The sequence below is a fragment of the Caretta caretta genome, chromosome 11 (assembly GCF_965140235.1).
Source record: "Caretta caretta isolate rCarCar2 chromosome 11, rCarCar1.hap1, whole genome shotgun sequence".
NCBI lineage: Eukaryota > Metazoa > Chordata > Testudines > Cheloniidae > Caretta > Caretta caretta.
This window is the reverse complement of record NC_134216.1, coordinates 1,005,413-1,029,494: the sequence shown is the minus strand read 5'-3', so window position 1 is coordinate 1,029,494 and position 24,082 is coordinate 1,005,413. Positions and strand designations below refer to the sequence as shown.

At 63.3% G+C, this 24,082-nt stretch overlaps 1 protein-coding gene and 1 long non-coding RNA gene across 10 annotated transcripts in view; one reads left to right on the top strand and one right to left on the bottom strand.

The window, feature by feature from the left end:
- Positions 1 to 24,082, top strand: part of SPEG (striated muscle enriched protein kinase) — a 106,805-nt gene that overhangs the window by 3,352 nt on the left and 79,371 nt on the right. For 5 of the 9 annotated variants that reach the window (XR_012664315.1, XM_075117667.1, XM_075117671.1 and 2 more), the window contains exons 2-8: positions 9,884 to 9,923; positions 12,867 to 12,896; positions 13,273 to 13,362; positions 13,540 to 13,909; positions 15,231 to 16,726; positions 20,285 to 20,428; positions 21,776 to 21,958. Coding sequence is in view for 8 of the 9 variants with exons in the window: in XM_075117667.1 (XP_074973768.1) it covers positions 9,884 to 9,923; positions 12,867 to 12,896; positions 13,273 to 13,362; positions 13,540 to 13,909; positions 15,231 to 16,726; positions 20,285 to 20,428; positions 21,776 to 21,958 (2,353 nt within the window). In the remaining variant the exon portion in view is untranslated. The remainder of the gene's footprint in view (positions 1 to 9,883; positions 9,924 to 12,866; positions 12,897 to 13,272; positions 13,363 to 13,539; positions 13,910 to 15,230; positions 16,727 to 20,284; positions 20,429 to 21,775; positions 21,959 to 24,082) is intronic. The other 4 variants (XM_075117670.1, XM_075117669.1, XM_075117668.1 and 1 more) reach the window with 4 other exon arrangements.
- Positions 2,161 to 4,934, bottom strand: LOC142068508 (uncharacterized). Its single transcript, XR_012664316.1, has 2 exons — positions 4,634 to 4,934; positions 2,161 to 2,641 (listed from the first exon to the last, which is right to left on the bottom strand). It is a non-coding gene; the product is annotated as an uncharacterized LOC142068508 (long non-coding RNA).

Genomic DNA, 24,082 nt, shown 5'->3' with positions numbered 1-24,082 from the left:
GAGGGACGAGGTGTGGAGCACGCTTTCAGAAGTCTTAAAAGAGCAACACTCCAATGCGGAAACTACAAAACCCGAACCACCAAAAAAGAAAATCAACCTTCTGCTGGTGGCATCTGACTCAGATGATGAAAATGAACATGGGTTGGTCTGCTCTGCTTTGGATCATTATCGAGCAGAACCCGTCATCAGCATGGATGCAAGTCCTCTGGAATGGTGGTTGAAGCATGAAGGGACATATGAATCTTTAGCGCATCTGGCACGTAAATATCTTGCAATGCCGGCTACAACAGTGCCATGCAAACAGCTGTTCTCACTTTCAGGTGACATGAAGCGGGCAGCACTATCTTCTGCAAATGTAAACACACTTGTTTGTCTGAGCGAGTGGCTGACCAAGAAGTAGGACTGAGTGGACTTGTAGGTTCTAAAGTTGTACATTGTTTTGGTTTTGAATGCAGTTATTTTTTGTACATAATTCAACTTGTACTTTTGTCCATTTGTAACTCAACTTTCATGATAAAGAGATCGCACAACAGTGCTTGTATGAGGTGAATTGAAAAATATGATTGCTTTTGTTTTTTACAGTGTAAATATTTGTAATAAAAAATAAATGTCAAGAACACTTTATATTCTGTGCTTTAATTGAAATCAATATATTTGAAAATTCAGAAAACATCCAAAATATTTAAATAAAAGGTGTTCTATTATTGTTTAATAGTGCAATTAATTGTGCAATTAATCAAGATTAATTTTTTTAATCGCTTGACAGTCCTATCTTGAACTATTCCTTATGAACCCAGTCAGGACTGTAGGGAAGTCTCCTCTCGGGGAGCAGCCTGTCTGCAGGACACACAGCTCACCCGGCTCCACCTTCCTGGGTCTGACCTTGGAGCATTCAGCCTCCTCTGCCCCTCCCTGCGCTTCCCACAGCCAGTCCTCCCAGGCGGGGTCCTGGGGGGACCAGAGGGTCCTGCCCCTCAACTCCGCAGTCAGACAGGACTCTCAGCCCACTCGCTCAGAAGGTTTATTAGACGACAGGAACACAGCATACGGCAGAACTTGTTAGCACAGAAATCAGTGACTTTCAGCCAAGTCCATCTTGGGGGAATCCTGGGCCAGACGCCCTGGACTTCCCCCCTTCCAGTCCCCCACAGAAGACTGCCAGCTTCCTGTGATATGACTGTGACGAAGTGGGACTGTTCTTAATGTTTCCTCTGAATAGTGGGGGGGTGCCTCAGTTTCCCCTAGGCGGTTCTTAAGTATCTAGGGGGTGGGGTAAGGGTGTATGATCATTGCAGAGCCCTAGAGGGCAGGTGTGTGCAGGGGTCTGGACACAGAGAATGGCCGACACCCTGTTTCCTGGCAACTAATGGCCTGGGCCCTTCCCCCCTGCAAGGTGAGAGCTGAAGGGTTGGAGAACAAAGGAATCAGGTGACCACCTGGCCCGGGGAAAGGAACAAAGCCCAGAGGAGGAGGGGCTGGAGGGGGTTTTCAGTTTGGGGCTGGCTGGGACATGGAGTGAAGTGCAGACGTGGTTGTCTGGCTCACTGCCCCCCAAAATGGACCCAGCTGAGGGGTCCCGTTCTCTGCACCTGCAAGCTCTGTGTTAGACCATGTTCCTGTCGTCTAATAAACCCTCTGTTTTACTGGCTGGTTGAGAGTCACATCTGACTGCGAAGTTGGGGTGCAGGACCCTCTGGCTTCCCCAGGAGCCCCGCCTGAGCGGACTCGCTGGGGGGAAGCGCACGGAGGGGCAGAGGATGCTGAATGCTCCGAGGTCAGACCCAGGAAGGTGGAAGCTGTGTGAGCTGTGTGTCCTGAAGACAGGCTGCTCACAGAAAGGCGACTGCCCCAGAGTCCTGACTGGCTTCATGGGGAGCAGTTCCAGAGCATCGCCCAGGGACTCCGTGACACTGACCTCAGACAACCTCGTTGTTCCTCCTCCTTGTCTTGGTCTTGCTTCCCAGACAAAGAGTCACCTGGTCGTCACCTGGTTGCATCCCCCTCCTGGGTCTCAGGTTAGGAAGAGCACTGGTCATAGGATATGTGCAGGCAGCTGGAGCAGCCTCACCTGCCCCAGAGGTCTCAGCCAAAGTCACACACCCCCATTCCCACCACTGAGCGATTGTTGCGGCACACAGGGAAACTGAGGCACACACAGTATTCATGCAAAACAGTAAAATTCACCTAGGCTCACCAGTAAGACTCACATACAACATAACAAGGGAAAATCCCCACGTCGTGACAGACGCCCTGGAAACGCAGCCACTCGATGACGAGTTCCCATTTACAGTTACATTTTGAGACCTGTTCATCAGCCAGTTTCAATCCATTTAATGCGTGCTGTGTTCATGTTATACTGTTACAGGTTTTTATTCGAAATGTCATGTGGCAGCAAGCCCACTGCCTAGAGAAGTCTAGTTTGTCAACACTGTTGGCTTTGTCGTTTGTTATAAATTTGGAATTTCGTCAAAAAAGGTATCAAGTTAGTTTGACAGGATCTGTTCTCTATTAACCCAGGTTGCTTTGCGTTACTTGCCGGCCCCTCCCTTCATTCTTTATTCGCTGAGTCTTGTATCAGCTGCTCCATTCTCTTGCCTGTGATTGCTGTCAGGCCGACAGGCCCATGGTTACCCGTGTCGTCCTGTTGAAAAATTGGCACAACATTAGCTTTCGTCCACACTAAGCAGCCGCTGCCTAGCTAGCGCAGCACGGCATGCCAGCGGGCGTGTGCATGTGTGGGTGGGCGTGTGCATGTGTGCTTGGGTGTGTGTGCGTGCGTGGGTGTGTGTGTGCGCGTGGGTGTGACCCACTCCCTCCCCAGGCACCTTCTCCCAGTTTGTAGCTTTCTGTAAAAACTCCGCGTGTGCTGTGGGGCAGCGGCTGGTGCTAGGAAACCTCGGGGCATCGGCTGAGTCAGGGGCCTGGGGACTGAAGCCTGGCTCTTGAGACATGGCCTCTGTGTGGGGGACACTCTTCTTTGTGTCTGCCCTGCTGCCTGTCTCTCCCTGTTTGGCACAGGGGCTGGAACGGCGGAAGGCAGGGGAGTGGGCATCTGCCTGCCCGGCTCTGGGCCGCGTGGAGCCAGATCTGCCAGGGAGACAGGAAAGGGCCTTCGAACGTGCAGGGAGTCCCGGGGCCGGCTCTTTGGTCTGTAGGCGATTACAGAGGTGGTGGAAGGTGTGACTCTGCTCAGCGGGTGGCAGGGGCTCCGTGTGTCCCCATTGTCCCGTTCTGCCCCTGGAGGCCCCGAACGCTCCTGCCAGCCCTGGAGCGGTGCGGGGCAGAGGACGAAAGTTACCGCGTTGCAGACTGTGAAATGCCGTGGGCTGGAGCGCAGGGCGTTGTCTCCCGTTCTCCGCCCTCTCGGCCTCGCCACGGGGGTGCCGAGCTGCCTCTCCTGCTGGCGCACCGGGGGAACCCGAGGCAGCTCAGGACCTCGCAGGCGTCGCAGAGTGTGCCCCAGGGTCAGGCCCCAGGGCTCTGCTCCCCTGAGTGGCTTTGCTTCCTGCATAACATGCCCTTACGCACCCACAGGCACCCCGTGTACCCCCGGGACCTGCAATGCACACAGCCGTTACCACGCAGACCTGGGCACCACAGGGAACAATGATCTGTATGGTCCCAGGTGATAGTAATAACGTCACACCCCCAACCCAAAATCGATGCCGGAGGGGATGACACAAACACCGCTGACTGCATCCCGAGAGCTCCCCATCCTGGGTTCGGTCTCACGACAGCTTGCACTGGGGTAGAAGCCGGGTCAGTGTACAACAGAAACGGTTCATCAAAGTCCTGTTCAGTAACAGGACTGAATCGCTTTACAAACTCCAGGTAAAACTCGGTTAGAACAATAGAGGACTGGATCAGCTCTTGCAGCATGGTTCCTGTAGGTCTCGTGATCTTGCCAAGAGCTAAAAAACGTAGCTACCTTATCCGTACAAGCTCTGGCCAATGTTTGGAGCCCAATTAACATCAAGTCAATGTAGATATTAATGTTGTTCATAGTCCAGGAATCTTGGCATTTTGCCTTGAAAGCAACATGGTAGTGTGCCTCAGTTTCCCTTTTTTATACAGCACATCAGGTCTGGAATGTCTTTTCTCCTATGAAAAGTTCCAGGACTGTTGACAGGCACTGATTGTGAAATGTCCGTCTCACAGGATCTTTAAACACAAAGTGTGATCTTATGTATCACATCTAACATGTTCAAGGGGTTTCCCAAAGAATCCGGCTCGTTGGACATTTTTACAATTCTTGGTAATAGCAACACATTAGTTACAAAAATTACCATGAGCAATAACAACAAATCCACTGCAAGGCTCCATCTACGATCATTTCTGTCGTGCCAAACCTCTGGCTCAATACCGCTGGGGCTTTGGCATTTTAGGGTTAACCTCCAGCTTCCCTTTGCAAAATTAAGTTCTCTTTTTTTTCCTTATCCTATAGCAGCGGTTCTCAAACTTTTGTCCTGGTGACCCTTTTCACAAAGCAAGCCTCCGTGTGCGACCCCCCCCTTATGAAATAAAAACACCTTTTATATATTTAACACCATGAAATGGAGGCAAAAGGGCTTTGGGGTGGAGGCCGACAGCTCGTGACTCCCCAGTTTGAGAACCCCTGATCTCTCTTGCTTACCAGAATTCACTGGCTGATTGGGCATGCTCTCTGTGCTAACGGCTATTCGCAAGTCTTTCTTCTCCCTGCCAGTCAGGTCATTGGCATCCAAAGCTTTTAAATTCCAGCTGCTGCCGGTTCCAAGGCTGGACTCTCATTCTTCCCTTCAGCAGGAGGGGTCTTTCCTCCCCTAGAAAACTCTTTTCCCTAGAAGGTTGAAAACAGAAGCTTCCTGCTCACGGGAATCACTTTGCTGGCGAGGTGTGTTCACCAGCTGCAGGCCCTCTCCACTATGGACATCTGCACGGACGCTCTTCCGCCTGCCTGCTTGAGAAGCTACCACCCCCAGCAACTTAGAGACTGGACTCTGTTTTAAAGAGATACCAAACCCATTCACAAAAAGAAAAGGAGGACTTGTGGCACCTTAGAGACTAACCAATTTATTTGAGCATGAGCTTTCGTGAGCTACACGGATGCATACCATGGAAACTGCAGAAGACATTATATACACAGAGACCATGAAACAATACCTCCTCCCACCCCACTCTCCTGCTGGTAATAGCTTATCTAAAGTGATCACTCTCCTTACAATGTGTATGATAATCAAGTTGGGCCATTTCCAGCACAAATCCAGGTTTTCTCACCCCCCCCCCAGACTGAAACTCTCCCGCCCCTCCTCTGACCTTTGTCTCTTTCCCGAGCCAGGAGGCCACCTGATCTCTTTGTTCTCCAACCCCTTCAGTTGGCACATTAGTGGGGGAGGGGGGGGCCCAGGCCATCAGTGGCCAGGGGACAGGGTGTCAGCCATTCTCTGTGCAGACCCCTGCACACTGGCCTTCTGGGGCTTTGTAACAATCACACCCCCGATCCCCCCGCCTGGATACTTAAGAAAAGCATAGGGGAAATGGAGGCGCCCACACAGTATCCAGAGAGAACGTTAAGAGCGTTCCCCCTTCATCACACAGGGCTGTTCAACTTTCTTAACAGCTTTTCCTCCATGTGAGACCTTCTCAAAGCTACCCACACTGGATCTTTCAACAGGAAAGTCAGTGGATCCATTCATGACAGAACATTTCTGGCAGTTAAGAACTGAAACTTCCTTGATCAAATCACTTCCACACCCTTCAGCCACAGCAAACTGCTTGCACAGACCACCCTGAACAATCTTCTGTTCAGGAATCTTTTGACGCACCAATTCATCTTTACCTTGATTCACAGAAGCATCGCTCTGCTGAGCCACTACCAACTCCTGAGTTTCACTTACATCCAGAATCACCTCCGGCCCGTCCGGTGGATTCCTACACAATCCCCTTTCAGGCAAACTTACAGACTTCCTAGATGAAAGGTTAGAAGCATTCTCCTTCCCTTTGCCACACACAAGTTCAGGAATCTTTTCCTTCTTGCTACAGGTTTCCACACCCTCAGTAGGTAACACAATTACATCACCTTCCTGCTCTCCTTGTGCCCTGGCTAGGATCTCACCCTGATTAGTCAGAGTTGCTACACCCTTTCCAACAACACACTAGCAACAGGCAAAATACAAGCACCAGAATTGCCTGGGCTCTGGGATTTTACATAGACACTAACTGGATGCGACCTAGTTACAGGGCCATTCTCCCGAGCAGACACAAACTTAGGGCCATTCCCTTCCTGGGCTTTAGCTGAATCCAGAACCAGCTCTGAGACAACTGCACGACCCTCAACCATCACAGGCTGAAAGGCCCTTTCTGTCTGCTCCGCAGACCAAGAAGAGCCGGACACACTTTCTCCTTTCCCAGACACACAGCTTGGGATCTCTTTCCCCTTGTCCCAGCACACAAGGCTGGTCACAGACAACTGCTTGGAGATCAGGGTGGCTCCCTCCAGAGGCAAGTCAATACCCCTGACAGACACAGGCACGTTTCCTTCACTGTCACAATTCTCCACCCAGGTAATAGATAAGGTCCAGGGACACTCATCTTCCACTCTCCTCGCCTTCCCACCCTGCTGACTAGACACAGCCATCAGCTCACAAGGCTGCCTAGGCTCATCCAAACTTTTCTTACCAAGCACCCAGGGCTGGTTACGGACAAATACTGGGACAGTGGGGCAGCTTCCTTACCAGGTAAACTGCTCTTCTCCACACTACCCTGATCTACTTCCAGAAAATCACTGCTCCCTTTACCAGGTTCACTTTTACAAGCTGTACTTGCCAACAATCCATCCCCCATCAAAAATCCACCCTTTCCTTCCTCAGTTAGGGCTTCCACCTGACCATCCACGTTAATCTGCTCCTGAGAAACATTGTCCTGACCAATGAATCATAGAATATCAGGGTTGGAAGAGACCTCAGGAGGTTCTAGTCCAACCCCCTGCTCGAAGCAGGACCAATTCCCACTTAAATCATCCCAGCCAGGGCTTTGTCAAGCCTGACCGTAAAAACCCCTAAGGAAGGAGATTCCACCACCTCCCTAGGGAACCCATTCCAGTGCTTCACCACCCTCTTAGTGAAAAAGTTTTTCCTAATATCCAATCTAAACCTCCCCCACTGCAGCTTGAGACCATTACTCCTCGTTCTGTCATCTGCTACCATTGAGAACAGTCTAGAGCCATCCTCTCTGGAACCCCCTTTCAGGTAGTTGAAAGCAGCTATCAAATCCCCCCTCATTCTTCTCTTCTGCAGGCTAAACAATCCCAGCTCCCTCAGCCTCTCCTCATAAGTCATGTGTTCCAGACCCCTAATCATTTTTGTTGCCCTTCGCTGGACTCTCTCCAATTTATCCACATCCTTCTTGAAGTGTGGGGCCCAAAACTGGGCACAGTACTCCAGATGAGGCCTCACCAATGTCGAATAGAGGGGAACGATCACGTCCCTCGATCTGCTCGCTATGCCCCTACTTATACATCCTAAAATGCCATTGGCCTTCTTGGCAACAAGGGCACACTGCTGACTCATATCCAGCTTCTCATCCACTGTAACCCCGAGGTCCTTTTCTGCAGAACTGCTGCCGAGCCATTCGGTCCCTAGTCTGTAGCGGTGCATTGGATTCTTTCTGTGCTTGATCTAATTCCAGATTCACTTTTGAGGCATTAGACAGACAATCAGAAACTTCATTCATAGACAAACGGCTTTTTTGCACAGACAAACAGCTATTCCCACCAGGTCAGAGTCCCCCTCCCCTAGGCAGAGCACAATGGGTTAAACACAGAGTAACACAACAGACCATCGTTGTTATAAACTGGACTTCACGAGGATACAGTTTCTGCTTTCTTGGCTTGGAGCTGAAGTCTGGCAGTTTCTTGTTGCATCTGGTGAACGCTCCTCAGCAGCCAGCCGTTCCATACGCCCCCTGCGAGCCCGTCCCTGTCTCTCAGCAGTGTCTCTTCCCAGTTCAGCCATTCTTTCTTCGATGCAGAGAGCTGTCGCGCACGAAAGCTTCGCTCAAATACATGTGCTAGTCTCTGAGGTGCCATGAGTCCTCCTGTTCTTTCTTTAGCTTCGCTCTGTCTTTCAGCAGCTTCCTTCTCCAGCAGGACCCCCAGCCTGGGGCTGCGACTGCCCTGCGCTCAGCAATTTGTCCTGAACTGATACTCTCAGTTGTGTCCCGCCAGGTTAGGGGGGCCTGGAGGAGCGTCTGGGGGGGTGAGTGGTAACACAAGGAGCCAAGTGGTGGGGCTCAGGCAGTCAGGCCCGGGCAGTGTGGGGCCCCAAACCCGGGTGGCACATGGCTCAGGCAACATCAGATCATCCGAGCGGCCAGACTGGGTCAGAGCAAGGGTCCATCCAGCCCCGTGTCCTGTCTGCTGACAGACGCCAGGGCCAGGTGCCCCAGAGGGAGTGAGCAGAACAGGGAATCGTCCAGTGATCGTCCTGCCGCCCATTCCCGGTGTCTGGCAAACAAGCAGCGACACCAGGTGGCTTGGGCCAGCCCCACACAGTGTCCCGTTTTCACTTTGGGAAATATGGTCACCCTAGCATGGGGCACCTGTAAACAGCCCCCCCACACACACCTGGACACCTGTCACCTGTCACTGCCCGCACGGGGCACCTGGAAACACCCCCCACCCCCCCACACACCTGGGCACCTGTAACACACCCATCACTGCCCACACGGGGCACCTGTAAACACCCCCCACCCCACGCACACACCTGTCACCTGTCACTGCCCGCACGGGGCACACACAGGCCTTTGTCACATACAGGAAAAGCCCCACGGGTCCAAGCAGCCCCCTGCAGCCCGTTTGCATGGAGGCACCTCTGCCCCGGTCCTGTTTCCCAGTCCCTGGCCCGTCCGTGCCGCGGGACTCGCCGTTACCCAGTGCCTCTGCCCGCTCGCTCTGGCCGGAGGTGCGTCGCAGGGAGCCATGGAGAGCAGCGTTCGTAGGAAAGCGGGCACTGCCGCCCTGGAAGCTCCTGGGCGTCCTGCCCCTGCTCTGTGGATATTTGCCCAACCGGGTGGGGTAGGGTGGGGCCGGGAAATGCCCCGCTCTGCACTCCACTCATGGTGCTTCTCGGTTCCGCAGCCCCCGGTCGATGCCAGCACGCCAGGGCCCATCGTCGGCCGCAGCGGGTGAACCCTGCGGGGTGGCCTGGGGGACACGGAGCCCCTGGCACCTCTGTAATTGGCTGCAGATCAAAGACCTGGGTGATGGGCCCGCTGACGTCTTCCAGCGTCTCACCCCCAGCTCAGCCCTGGGAGCAGGAGCAGGGGCGGGCAGGGAGCGCAGGAGACCTGGGCTGAACCCCAGAACAAGCTGGTGATGCGAACTGGCCGGGGAGCTGGCTCTGGCTGGGAATCGGCCCCGGGAGAAGGCTGGGGACCCCTTCACCGGGACGTTTCACCCGGGACTGTCACTGCACTAGGGAGCAGCCCTGCCTGGCCCCGGGCTGGGGCTGTCATCCACTTGTGTTTCCAGCTCGAACTTCTCCACTTGCTTCCCGGGCCCACGTGCAGGGGGCCTTCCCTGTGTGCGGCACGAATGCCCTGCACGGCTGTGCCCGGGCCCCGGTGTGCTCCAGAGCCTTGGTGCCCGGGCCAGCCTGGGCACTGGGGCTGCCGTTGCGGGTTCCAAGGGGCGTTTGCTGGGCCAGGCAGGGGTCCTCAGCCCCTCTCCACCGCAGGAGGCATGAGCTGCTCCCAGGAGCTTTGCAGAGGGAACTGCTCAGGACACCCCACGTCTCATTGGGGGGTGGTGGGGGGGGGCCCTGTTTCCTCTGCCCTGGGGCTGGGCGCTGGCTCTTGCCGGGGGCGGCTGGCCGGAGGGGTAACGCTTTTCTCTTTTCCTTTGCAGAAACCCGGTCACTCGCGGCGCTTCGGGCGCTTCACGCATGGTGCGTTGTTCCTGGGACCCCTCCCCTGGGACCCCCAGCCCCCTCCCCTGCTCTGCTGCCACCCGGGGCTCTTGCATTGGGGCGGCTCCTGTGTGGAGTGACTCAGGAGCCAGGGAACATGCTGGTGCTGAGGGCCCCTGCCCCCCTCAGCCGGGCCCTGGGCAGGGGGCTCAGACCCCACCCTTCCCTGGCCTGCAGTTCCCCAAGTAAGGCTGCACCTGGGGGTGAGGGTGGGCCTGGCAAATGCCAGCACTGCCCCCAAGTTCTCTGGGGCTGCTGCTGACCCACGTGGCACTCGCCTCGCCCCACCGGATGAGGTGCTGCTGGGGGCCAGGAAGGGGGTGAGCCTGGAATTGCCCCTGCTGCAGCTTCGGGCTGTGGGGGTGTGTGTGTGCAGGGCAAGTGGGCGACAGCTGGGGGGAGCGGCTCCCTGGTGGTGGGGAGCGAAGCCGGTGTGGGGCAGGGTGGGGCTGTGACGGGGGCAGGGCGGGACGGGGGTGTGGCAGGGTGGGGATGTTACTAATCTGCGGATGATTAGTTGCGGATGATACTAAACTGGGAGGAGTGGTAGATACGCTGGAGGGGAGGGATAGGATACAGAAAGACCTAGACAAATTGGAGGATTGGGCCAAAAGAAATCTGATGAGGTTCAATAAGGATAAGTGCAGGGTCCTGCACTTAGGACGGAAGAACCCAATGCACAGCTACAGACTAGGGACCGAATGGCTAGGCAGCAGTTCTGCGGAAAAGGACCTAGGGGTGACAGTGGACGAGAAGCTGGATATGAGTCAGCAGTGTGCCCTTGTTGCCAAGAAGGCCAATGGCATTTTGGGATGTATAAGTAGGGGCACAGCGAGCAGATCGAGGGACGTGATCGTTCCCCTCTATTCGACATTGGTGAGGCCTCATCTGGAGTACTGTGTCCAGTTTTGGGCCCCACACTTCAAGAAGGATGTGGATAAATTGGAGAGAGTCCAGCGAAGGGCAACAAAAATGATTAGGGGTCTGGAACACATGACTTATGAGGAGAGGCTGAGGGAACTGGGATTGTTTAGCCTGCAGAAGAGAAGAATGAGGGGGGATTTGATAGCTGCTTTCAACTACCTGAAAGGGGGTTCCAAAGAGGATGGCTCTAGACTGTTCTCAGTGGTAGCAGATGACAGAACGAGGAGTAATGGTCTCAAGTTGCAGTGGGGGAGGTTTAGATTGGATATTAGGAAAAACTTTTTCACTAAGAGGGTGGTGAAACACTGGAATGCGTTACCTAGGGAGGTGGTAGAATCTCCTTCCTTAGAGGTTTTTAAGGTCAGGCTTGACAAAGCCCTGGCTGGGATGATTTAACTGGGAATTGGTCCTGCTTCGAGCAGGGGGTTGGACTAGATGACCTTCTGGGGTCCCTTCCAACCCTGATATTCTATGATTCTATGATTCTATGTGGCGGGTGTGGGTGTGCGACGTGTCAGGGGGGTCTGTGAGCGCACACACTCGTGAGAGGAGCTGGGTGGGCCTGGGTGTACTGTGTGTTGGGGGGTATCTGTGGGTGCACACGCTCGTGAGAGGAGCGGGGGCGGGGCTGTGTGTGCCGTGTTGGGGGGGGTCTGTGAGCGCATACGCTCGTGAGAGGAGCAGGGGCGGGGCTGGGTGTGCCGTGTCGGGGGGTCTGTGAGCGCACACGCTCGTGAGAGGAGCGGGGGCGGGGCTGGGTGTGCCGTGTCGGGGGGGTCTGTGAGCGCACACGCTCGTGAGAGGAGCGGGGGCGGGGCTGGGTGTGCCGTGTCACGGGGGTCTGTGAGCGCACACGCTCGTGAGAGGAGCGGGGGCGGGGCTGCATGTGCCGTGTCACGGGGGTCTGTGAGTGCACACGCTCGTGAGAGGAACGGGGGCGGGGCTGCGTGTGCCGTGTCGGGGGGTCTGTGAGCGCACACGCTCGTGAGAGGAGCGGGGGCGGGGCTGCGTGTGCTGTGTCACGGGGGTCTGTGAGCGCACACGCTCGTGAGAGGAGCGGGGGCGGGGCTGCGTGTGCCGTGTCGGGGGGTCTGTGAGCGCACACGCTCGTGAGAGGAGCAGGGGCGGGGCTGCGTGTGCCGTGTCACGGGGGTCTGTGAGCGCACACGTTCGTGAGAGGAGCTGGGGCGGGGCTGGGTGTGTCGGGGGGTCTGTGAGTGTGCACATGCTTGTGAGGGGCCCGAGTGGGGCTGGGTGTGTTGGGGGGTGTCTGTGAGTGTGTACACACTTGTGAGAGGAGCCAGGGTGGGGCTGGGTGTGTCTTGGGGGTCTGTGAGTGTGCACATTCTTGTGAGAGGAGCCAGAGTGGGGCTGGGTGTGTCGGGGGGTGTCTGTGAGTGTGTACACACTCGTGAGAGGAGCCGGAGTGGGGCTGGGTGTGTCGGGGGGTGTCTGTGAGTGTGTACACACTCGTGAGAGGAGCCAGGGTGGGGCTGGGTGTGTCGGGGGGGGTCTGTGAGTGTGCACACACTCGTGAGAGGAGCCAGGGTGGGGCTGGGTGTGTCGGGGGGTCTGTGAGTGTGCACATTCTCGTGAGAGGAGCCGGAGTGGGGCTGGGTGTGTCGGGGGGTGTCTGTGAGTGTGTACACACTTGCACACGCCTGGTCCTGTATGTTCCACTCCACGCATCTGAGGAAGTGGGTTTTAGCCCATGAAAGCTGATGCCCAAATCAATGTGCTCGTCTCCGAGGTGCCACAAGGACTCCTCGTTGTTTCTGCTGAGACAGACGAACCCGGCTACCCCTCCGAAAGCTGGGGGTGCTGTCTCTCAGGGGGTGCAGGGTCTGTGACCCGCCCCCCCTCAGCCCTTGCTTCCCATGGGACCCCCCCCCGGCTGAGTGCCCCCCTGCCCCCGCCAGGCTGCCCGCAGCTCGGCAGGCTGGGCCGATAACCGGCGCTGATGTCTCTCTCTCTCTTGCTGCCCCGATGGAAGCGAAGTTTTCCGCTCCTGCAGGAAGCAAAGCTACGGTAGGAAACTTGCTCAGCCTCACCCCCCACCCTGGGCCCCCTTGCCGCCCCCATGCTGCTCCCCCTCCTCCAGGCCACACGTTCCCCCCATCACCTCCCCCCAGCACGGCTGGCTCTCCTCTCCCACCGGCTGCTGCTCCCAGCCCACAGCCGAGTCCCAGCACTGGGTCCAGCTCAGGCCCCCCACTGGGGACGCCGGGGCCGACGGGCGCTGTCTCCTTGTGCCCACCCAGACCCAGGGGGGCCTTGGCACTCGCCTCTGCCGCCTCCCAGCAGCGACCTGGATTCGGTGGGTCGGGGGGTTCCCGGCCCGGGAGGCCCGAGTGGCGCTGCCCGCCCAGCTGTGCCCTCACCGCCCACTTCTCTCTGGCTCCAGACTCGGAGACAGGCGAGGACGACGCCAGCGACCCTCAGGGGACGCAGCGCAGTGAGCTCCAGGATGAGACCCCTTTCAGCTCCCCCACAGGTGAGCGGGAGCCAGCCGGGGGGCTGGCGGTAGCTCTGTCGGGGCTGTGCGTGGGGCGGGGGGGCCTGGCTCCAGTCGGGGCGGGAGCCTGGCCGGTGCCAGCTGGGAGCAGGCAGGGGCTCTGGCCGGACCCCTCCAGGCGCTGCCCGTCGGTTCACCCCTCTCTCCTCTGCGCAGGGGAGTCGGACACGCTGGTGGACACCTCCATGACCACGTCGGCGCTGGGCCTGTCGCAGGCGGAGGAGCGCTCCAGCTGGTCGGGCAGCCAGCAGACCGTGGTGGAGAAGGCGACGGAGCCCGGCCTCCCGGTGCGGGGGCCCTACCTGCGCCCCAGTGGCTGGCAGCCGCAGGGGACCCCAAGGCAAGCACACGCGCAGGCCCCCCGTGGTGCCGAGGTCAGGCACCTGGGGGTGGAGCCGCTCCTACGGGCGTCGCGTGCTATTCTGGTGGGCACAAGCTGGGGGTCGGAGGATAGCCTCTCGGTGGCCAGCGACCCCTACGGCAGCGCGTTCAGTCTGTACAGAGGACGGGCGCTCTCGATCCACGTGTAAGTAGCTGGGGGAGGCTGCGGAGGGGGCATCGTGCTGGGGCCATCTCCTCCCGACCCCCGCAGCCATCTCAGCCCTCAGCCTTGGGTCTTTCTTTGCCTCCTTTCTCCCTGACGGGGGGGAACGGGGCCCCTGAGCACGGCAGGCCCTGCCCGAGGGGCTGCGGGGGGAGGGTTGGGGGCCGGGGCTCTGCAGCTGGCAGCGGGAGCCATCGGCCCCGCTGGCTGCTGTGCTCAGGGGCCCCATCCTGCCCGCTCCTGCCACTCCATCTCGCTGTCTTGTGTTCGAGGCTCCCCCAGGTTATCACCTTCATCGCTCCGCTTCCCACCCCCGCGGACCCCAGCCCCCCTTGCCCACCACCCGCGGGCACAGCCAGGTTACCCCCACGCGTCCAAGGGGCTCGGGGGGGAGGAGGCGGGTCCGTGGGCATCCTGCTGAGACTGTGTGTGTGTCCTTGTGTGCCCACGAGTGCGTGTCCGTGTGTGCCCACGCGTGCGTGTCTGTGTGTGCCCACATCTGTGTGCCCGTGTGTGCCCACGTGTGCGTGTCCGTGCGTGCGTGTGGCTGGGTGTGACTTGAGGCTGCGGCAGCGGGGGGTGAATTCCCTTCCCCCCGTTGCTGGTCCTGCCCAGGGCCCAGCCGTTGAGCCGAGTAACCTGATTGCCGTAGTACGCCCAAGCCTGCTCCCCGGTCGTGGGCTCCGCAGCCCCCCAGCCGGGCTCCCCCAGCAGGGCTCCAGCTCTAGCTACCCCCAGCTGCCTTGGCCGTGCCAGGCCCGGGGGGCTGCCGCCCAGCGAGCCCCATCCGTACCAGCCCGGCCGTGACGCTTCCCGCCAGTGCCCAGGGCAGTGCCCGCTCCGGAGCCGGGGGGAGTGCAGGCCCAGGTGCCCCCGGACCACGCCGTGCATGGTAAGACCACAGCACTCCTGGCTTGCAGGGCACAGCCCGGGTGGTATCGCAGTGGGACCGCTCGTCCCCCTGGTGCCAGCCTCCATCCCGGGTGCCAGATCCCAGATGGGCTTTAGACAGTGGGGCCAGGACCGCGGCCCAGAGAAGGGAGACACCCCATTAGCTCCTCCAGCCCCTCTCCCAGGGCAGGGCAGGGCTGGCTGTCCCAGGCTGGCTCTGGTTCCCTCGGGGTGTGTGGGGGAACTGGGGGGGCATTCCCAGCTGGATCTACCCCCCCCGCACAGGGTCGCCTGCGTTCACACCCCCTCCCAGCCCTGGGAAGACCAGCTCTGCTGCCTCGGGGGGCAGGGCTGCATGCCAGGCTGTAAGCAAGGCTGGCTCTGACCCCCCCGCTTTCCCTTCTGCCTGCAGCAGCATCCCCCAGGGCGGGTACAGGAGAGACGACCCCAGCGGAAGCACCTCGGAGCTCGCTCCGAAGCCTGGTGCAGCCCAGCCGCTGGCCTCCAAGCCACCTGCTCTCTGCCTGCCGTCTCCCAGGGTGGGCCAGTGCCCGGCCCAGCCGCCCGGAGCCAGCCGAGGTCCTGGCGTCGTCTCCCCCACGCCCCTGACGCCCCGCAAGACGGCCCTGATGCCGGTGGAGTACCAGGACACGGTCCCCGAGGAGTACGAGGAGAAAGTCCGGAAGCCCAAGTCTCTGGGGTACTCGCAGGCCAGCACGCTGGAGTCCCGGCCCCAGACCCCGCTGAGCGAGACCTCCAGCCGGGTGTCGGTGCTGAGGCCCTCGCCCAAGCTGGCGCGCTCCGGCTCCAAGATCTTCGAGAAGCTGAAGTACTTCGAGGAGCGCCGGAAGAGCCTGGAGCAGACCGACAGCCCCCTGCCGGTCCACGCCTGGCTGCCCCTGCGCAAGACGCGCTCCTTCGACCAGCCCGACCTAGGCCAGCGCCCGCTCACGCCGGGCGGCTCCCGGGAGGAGCTGCGGGACGGGGTGCGGTCGGAGATGGGCGGCCCGACCTGCCGGCGCCAGGCCTTCCGCCACAAGGCCGCCTCGTTCGACGAGCGGGGCCGCTTCGCCAGCCGGGTGGGCGACATCGAGCACAGGTTCTCCGAGGAGCTCAGCCGCATCAAGAAGACTGTCTCCAAGCAGCAGTTGATGAGGTCGCAGGAGCTGGCAAAGGCCGGCCTCCCGCGGGCCCCCTCGCCCCAGGGCCCCAGCCAGCTCTCTGCCCCCCGGGCGCTGGGGCCACAAGCCACCCCGGCCCCGAAAGGCCAGCTGCTCAAGGCCCCACCGCCGGTGGAGAACGCGCACAGTATCCAGCAGCTGGCCCTGGCCAGCGTGGGGCAGGGGGGGCCCGCAGACGGGGCGGAGCGGGGGGCCACGCACAAGCCACTGCTTCGGAGCTGCGCCCTGACCAGCCAGCCCCGGGAGGAGGCCAGAGCCAGGAGGAGCGTGGAGCCGGAAGGTGCTGAGGACAAGAGGAAGGTGGAGCAGTGCCCCTTATCTCAGGCCACTCCGCTGGGGCGGGGGGACCTGCCGGAGGCCGGGACCCCCGAAGGAGTCGCTTGCCTGGAGGGGGGCCCCGCGGTCGGGGCGAGAGCTAGCCGCGACGGCAGGGCCCCCGGGGCTGGGAGCGAAGCCCTGACCACTAGGCCAGCAGGCCAGCATGGGCCGCACAGGAAGCGGGCCGCGGGCCATGAGGTGCGGTTCTTGCCCTGGGCCAAGCCCGGCCCGGAGCTGGGAGCCGGCCTGGAGGGGGGCCGGGCAGGGCAGCGTGGCACAGGCAGGGATGCCGAGCAAAGGCAGCTGAAGGTCACAGAGAAGAAGGAAGGTGCCCGGCTGGCTCAGGAAGGGAGAAGCGCCCGGAGCAAGGGGAAAGGCCGCCGGCCCCGGCCCACCTCGCCGGAGCTAGGTAGGGGCAGCTGTTGTCCCCCCCGCGGGTGGGTGGGGGCCCCCAGGGGTACCCGCCCACAGGGCCCAGCCAGCCCCCCTCAGTCCCGTACGGCCAGGAGTCCCCCAGAGAGCCAAGCGCTTTGGGGTCAGAGCTGGGACAGGAATCCCGGGTTCACTTCCCACCTCCCGCGCCGACTCCTTGGGCAGGTCCCTCAGGCAGAGGGGCTGGCTGCTTGGGCTGCCCCCTGGGCCCTGCCAGGGCTGGAGAGCGGGGGGCCTGGGGGTCCCCGGCTGTGCCAGCTGGAGAGGCTAACAACAGGAGCAGACACGCCAGCCTGAGCCTTCTCCCGAGGCCTGTGCCCAGGGCGCCCTGCCGTGCCCCTCCTCACGCTCTTAGCAGGGCGGGGCGGGCACCAACGCGCCCTGCTGCCCGCTGCCGGGAGCGTTACCAGTGTGGTGGGGCACGTCCGTCCAGGCTGGGTCTGGGCAGCACCCGGGACGAGGGGCCCTGGCCCCGGGGGGCTCAGCTCCTGCCCTCGGCCAGTGCAGACAGAGCACTGGGGCTGGGCACGCTCCACAGCCAGGCAGCCCCGCGCTGCCCTGTCCCACCCCCATGGCAGGGATCCCCGGGGGCCTTGGGAATGGTATTTACCATTGTGCTCTGAGCGGGCGGAGCAGGGGAGGGGCTGGGGGCTCGGCTCACTGGGGTGGGTGCGGGCACAGGGAGGAGGGAGTGAACCGCCCCAGGGAGCAGGAGAGGGGGCCCAGGGCTGCAATGCCAGGAGTGTCGGCAGGGGGCGGTGCATGGCGTGGGGGTTCAGAGCCAGGGCCAGCTGGGGCGGGGTAGCTGTGTGCTGGGTGGGCTGCCGGGGGTGCTGTGGGTGCATGGGAGGAGGCAGGAATCAGGGGTGTGGGGCCCCGTGGGATGGGATGGGTGCTGTGCTGGGGAGGGTTGGCTCCCCGGGGCAGGGACAGGAGGGGATCTCTGGGTCCAGAGTCTCTGGCTAAGGGCCCTCCCCAGAAGGGAGTCATGGGACGGGCATGGGGAGCCCTGTGGGTCACTGCAAACACTGAGACTCAGCAGGGCTAGGACTCCCCAAAGCCCAGCCTGCCAGGGCCCATGCCCCCCTGGCTTCCCCAAGCAGGTGTCGGTCCCTTGCTCTGCCCTGCCTGGGCTCCACGGCACCGGGAACCCAGTTCCCTCCTGCCCCTTTGATAGCCCAGCATGCTCCTCTGCCCCATGGCAACGCCCCGCTCCCTGCGGCTGGGGGTGGACAGATGGAGAAGCCCCTTGCCCCCCTTCCTTCCCAGCACATCAGCTGTGCCCAGCTGCCAGCCTGAGCACTGAGGCCATGGGCCCACTTGCAGGCTGCATCCTGGTCTGAACTCCCGTCTCTGAGCCCTTGGCAGCGCGGTTAGTTCCTGGCTTGACAGGTCTGCTTTGCTCTGCCCCGGTGCCCGGCACTGAAAGGCCAGACAGCTCTCAATAGGGACTGAGCCTTGGCACCCCGTGCCCTGGGCAGCAATGAAAGCCATCTCCCCAAGGGCCAGTGGGCACCTGGTGTGCCCAGAGCTGCCTCCTGCTGGCCTTTCCCGAGTTGGTTCGGGCGCCCTGCATGCCGGGCACACGGATCACACCCCCCGGGGCTGGCATCGTGGCACAAGGCCCTCCCGGGCCAGCGCATGCGCCCACTGGGCTTTGCATGATCCTGAGGCCTTCCTGTCTGGGCACAGTATTTTGCAGCCCTGAGCCCGGGCCAGCCCCTGGACTTCCAGCTGGAGAGGGCACAGTTTGCTCCAGCCCCTCTGCAGCTGCACACTGACCTCCCAGGGAGCCCTGCTGCGGGGAGCTGCGGGGCAGATCCCGTGGGAAACCCACCGCCAGGAGTGCCGTGTGGCCTGGTCACGCTGCCGGGCTGAGAAGCCAGCGCAGCTCCCAGCGGGTGCGGCAGGGGCTGGGGGGCAGACTTGCCCATGAGCGCCCAGACGCCCGCTCCGTCACCTCCCCAATCCCTTTTCCCATCTGCCAGGGCCGGGTGCTGCCAGGAGCTTGCAAACGCTGCCCTTCGTGCCCGCTCCTTGGGACGGGCGGAGAAGGGCCCCGAGCCAGGCGGGGAATGTAACTGCACCGAGGCCCCTGGGCGCTGGAGCACGGCCCTGCTCTGGGTCGCGGAATAGCCCCAGGCCGCTGCCCGCAGGCTGGGGGGCTGGAGGGGACTGGCCAGCCTGGAGGGGTGCTGGGCGCAGCATAGGGGCGCATTGCTCTGCAGCATAGGGGGCGGCCAGCGAGCCGCGGGGGTTCCCGGGGGTTAGCCCGGGGGAGCTTGTTGGACGCACGTGGGCCAGCCCCGGGGGAACGACCCCTCTACCCGCCCCCCAGCGCACCCAGCTGGGACTCACTGCACTGCAGTGAGCTGCCCCCGTCACCAGGGGGCGCTCTCCCCGCACGCTCTCTCTATGGCTCTTTCCTGCTACAGGGACCCTGCTGCGGCTGCTCTTCCTGCCCTGCTCTATGGCTCCCCAGGGCCACTCTCTCTTGCATGGGGCGCCCTCTTGGGGCTGGCTCAGGAACTGCCTGCCCATAAATCTGGCTGCTGCTAATGGGGGCTTAGTGGGGGCACCCAGAGGGGGGCGTCTCCCTGGCAGCGGAAAGCCTTGTGGGTCTGGCTGGGGGTGCCGGGCGCCTGGTGCCATCCCCGCCTCTCCTGCAGGTGGGACCCGCTAGCTAGCTAGTCCATGTGCCCAACGTGCCCCCAGATGCCCCCCTGGAGCAGGGATCCCCTAGCCCCAGCCCGGGTACCCAACGTGCCCCCAGGTGCCCCCCTGGAGCAGGGATCCCCTAGCCCCAGCCCGGGTACCCAACGTGCCCCCAGGTGCCCCCCTGGAGCAGGGATCCCCTAGCCCCAACCCGGGTGCCCAGTGCACCCCCAAGTGCCCCCCTGGAGCAGGGATCCCCTAGCCCCAGCCCGGGTGCCCAATGTGCCCCCAGGTGCCCCCCTGGAGCGGAGATCCCCTAGCCCCAGCCTGGGTGCCCAGTGTGCCCCCAGGTGACCCCCTGGAGCAGGGATCCCCTAGCCCCAGCCAGGGAGTCCGATGTACCCCCAAGTGCCCCCCCGGAGCAGGGATCCCCTAGCCCCAGCCCGGGTGCCCATCTCCTTGGCTGGAGCGGCTCATGCCCAGCTCTGCAGGTCCCTGGTTCGGTCCCTGGCCTTGGCCAGGGTGGCACTGTCAGACGGGCACCACTGCCGCTTGCTGCTCAGGAATGCTCCCCGTGGCAGGGGATGGGCGGGGTCCAGGGGCGTTTCAGGTCCCCCCAGAGCCCAAAGGTGCAACGGGAGAGCTGGGCAAAGCAGGAGACGCCTCTCCCCTGCATAGCTCGGAGCAGAGATGGCTGCACCCCAGGGCAGAGCCCGACTCCAGTACCGCTCCCCCTTCCAATGGAGTGGGCCGAACTCCCTCCCTGGTGCACGAATTGCTGCTTGAGGGAGGGGGCTGGGGGCTGCCCATGGCTGCCCCCTCCGCGCAGCCTCTGTCCCTGTCCCTGCTCAGTACCACGGGCTGATCTCTCCCTGCTCAGAGTCGTCCGATGATTCGTACGTCTCCGCTGGCGAGGATCCCCTGGAGGCCCCGGTCTTCGAGATCCCCATCCGGGACGCTGTGGTGATGGTGGGCGCAGAGGTGCTGCTGAAGTGCATCGTCACAGCCAACCCCATGCCCGAAGGTGAGCCGCCGCAGGCTGCCGGAGCCCTGTGCAGGGCCGGGAGGGGCTGGTGGCGTGCCGGCCGGCTGGGGTTGGCAGAGTCAGCAGGGACTGGTGAATCGGGCGCTCGCCCCGTCCTGACACTGACTCAGTGGGTGGCCTGGGGTACGTCACTTCCACCCCGTGATTCTTCCTTCCCTTCCTCCCGGGGGCGGGGGGTCACTAGCGCACGTTCACCCGGCGTGTGGCAGATAGGCCACAGGAATCCGGCCCTGGACAGGGGACTGGGCAACCAACCCCGGCCGAAGCCACCCAGCTGGCCAGGTGCTCGCCGCAGCGCCCAGGGCCTGGTGCTTCCGGGAGCGAAGCTCTGGGTGGGCTGTGCGGCACGCGGTTTGCCAGGCAGGCCGTGCCGCTGGGGCTCAGGGCTGCCCTGCCTGCGCTCCCCGGGCACCTCCTGGCAGCGTGGCTGTAGGTGACTGGGCCACAGCGGCTCCCACAGCCCTGGCGAGGGGATGTTTGCGTGATGGCCGACTGCACTTTGGAGCTGCCCCTCGGGCCGGGACACCACGGCCCATGCCCCCACGGCCCATGCCCGGCCCCGCCGGTGGCACAAGATGCCAGCTGGAGAATGGCAATGACTCCATCTGTGCTGGGTGGGCCGCGGGGAAGCAGGTGACGGAGAGGCTCCTCACGCAGCCCCACGCTGAGATCTGGGGCAGGGGAACGAAGCCCCGGCTGGCAAAGGGACTTGCCAGTGTCACACCGAGGCAGTGTCAGAACCCAGGAGGCCGGAGTCTCTGTCCCAGCCGCTGTCTGTGTCTGGGCTGGGGGCTGCCTGGGGATCTAGCTGGGCTGAGCCCTGCCGCCCTCGCTGACCCTCTGGGGGTGCAGGGGAATGTGTGTGGGCAGCAGGGCGCAAGGGGGAAGGGGAGGGAGTGGAGCTCCCTGGCCATGTCCAGACAGACGGGGTGCCCGGCGCGGGGCCACGGGCAGCAGCGCGTCCCCAAACCAGCCACTAGGGGGCAGGAGTCACGGGAACTGCAGCGGGTTGGATTCTGGCTACACCTGGGGGGGGCAACGTGCCCCCGGCAATAACGGGGAGCAGTGCTGCCCCCGCAGGGCCCCAGTGCAGTGATGGGGGGGCCCTGACGACGACGGGCAGTGCAGTGCAGGGCCCCAGTGCAGTGATGGGGGGCCCTGACGACGACGGGCAGTGCAGTGCCCTGCCCCCCGGCAGTGATGGGGGGCCCTGCCCCCCGGCAGTGATGGGGGGCCCTGCCCCCCGGCAGGGCCTTGCAGAGTCAGCCCCCGCGGGAAAGCCAGCCGTCCCCCCCCCCCCCCGTGACCTGCCCTCTCCCACCCCAGTGTCCTGGAGGAAGGATGGCGTCCTGCTGAGGGGCAGTGCCTGGCGCCCCATCAAAGTGGAGGGCGAGCGCCATACCCTGCTGCTGCAGAGCGCCCGGGGGGCTGACGCCGGCCTCTACACCGTCATGGCGGCCAACGAGGCGGGGGAGTCGTACTGCAGCGCCAAGCTCACCGTGCAGCCGGGTAAGGGCTGGGGGGGCGCGGGGCCTGCGGGGGGGGGGGGCTCCCTGTGGGGCCGGCCCGGGGGGCGGGCAGCAGCAGGCCAGAGCCAGCGTGAGGGGGTGGGAGGCTGGCGCTGGCAGGCACCCGGCTCCCTTACCCTACAAGGCTCGGTCTGAGCCGGGCGGCCGGCGTGCGGCCAGCTGGGAGCACGGAGGGTCCCGCTGCCTGCCTGGGCTCCCAGCACCAGCGGGTCCCCAGCGGTGCCCATCAGCACCCTGGCACTGCCCCCGCGGCCCCGCCCCGCCGTGCGCCCGCAGCACCCCGCACTGCACAGCACGAGCCCCCGGGACCCGCCAGCCTGGAGACTTTCCTGGAGGGGGCCCAGAGACGTGGCCCTGCCCCGCCCCGGGAGCCTGGCCAAGGGCTCCCCCGGGCGAAACCCCAGGGCCTCTGCTCCTCCCTCAGGGCTGCCAAGCGTGCCCTTCCCATGGGCCATCCTGGCTGGCCAGGGGCTACCTAGAACCCCAGGGGGCCGAGCCCAACTGCCCCCCGCCTCCGCCCAGCCCAGGCCCGGCGGGTCCCTGGGGTGCTGAGCCACCAGCAGGAGCTTCACCCAGCCCGCGCCTGAGCCGGCCCCCTTCAGCCGGGGCTGGCGGGGCGAAGGGCCGGGAACGCTGCCGTGGGCTGGCCGCGCCGCCGTGGCCCGGAGGGGGCGGGGGGGCACCACAGCGGGCCGAGGGGCCCAGCCCTGCTCCATCCTGCCGGCGTCCAGGACTGGTGCTGGGGGCGCAGGACAGGGGGGCAGCGCCTGGCCGGGCAGAACCGGGCTCCACGCTGGGCTGACGGCACCGAAATGGACCCTCCTCGGGGGTGCGGGCCCCAGAGCTGGGGGGCACCGGCTCCCATCAGACCCAGGGCCGGGGGGAGGGAGGCGGACGGAGGCTGCAGCCTGGAGAAGCGTCTCCGGGGCGGGGCCAGCAGAGAGCGGGGCCTGGCTGCGCCCATCCCCGCGGCGTCGGACCCGGACCCGGACCCGGACCCGGACCCTACCCTGCCCGGGGCTCGCCCCGCCTGCCTGGGGGGCTCGGGGGGCGGGGCCCAGCCCAGCCCGGCCCCGGCGGGTCGCGGTCTCACGCTGCCGGGCGGGCGCCCTGCGGGGATGGAGCCGCCCGCCGCCCTGGGTGAGTCGCGGCGCGGCCCGCGGGCGCTGGGGCTCCGCAGAGCCGAGCCGGGCCGGGCCGGGCCGAGCCGGGCGGCGGCGGGGGCGGGGGCAGGTGCGCTGGGGACGCAGCCGGGCGGCCCCTCCCGGGCACGGGGCGTGTCCCATGGCGTGTCCCCCCCCCCTGCCCGCCCCGGGGGTGCCCGGCTCCCTGCCCCCAACCCCCCCCCCATCCCCTCTGCCCGCCCCGGGGGTGCCCGGCTCCCTGCCCCCAACCCCCCCCCCGATCCCCTCTGCCCGCCCCGGGGGTGCCCGGCTCCCTGCCCCCAACCCCCCCCGATCCCCTCTGCCCGCCCCGGGGGTGCCCGGCTCCCTGCCCCCAACCCCCCCCCGATCCCCTCTGCCCGCCCCGGGGGTGCCCGGCTCCCTGCCCCCAACCCCCCCCGATCCCCTCTGCCCGCCCCGGGGGTGCCCGGCTCCCTGCCCCCAACCCCCCCCCGATCCCCTCTGTCTGCCCTGGTGGTGCCCGGTTCCCTGCCCCCAACCCCCCCCCCGATCCCCTCTGCCCGCCCCGGGGGTGCCCGGCTCCCTGCCCCCAACCCCCCCCGATCCCCTCTGCCCGCCCCGGGAGTTCCTGGCTCCCTGCCCCCAACCCCTCCCGACCCTCTGCCCGCACTGGGTGTGCCCTGCCCCCAACCCCTCCCGACCCTCTGCCCGCACTGGGTGTGCCCTGCCCCCAACCCCTCCCCCCAGATCCCCTCTGCCCGCCCCGGGGTGTGCCTGGCTCCCTGCTCCCAACTCCCCCTCCGGACTCTCTGCCCGCACCGGGTGTGCCTGGATTCCTGCCCCCAACCCCCCCGACGCCGTCTGCCCGCAGCGGGCTGTGCCCAGCTACCTGCCCCCAACTCCCCGCAGGCCCCCTCTGCCCACCCCAGTGTTGACCCCTGAGTGTCCATGACGTTTGGGGCTCTGGCCGTTTCCCAAGG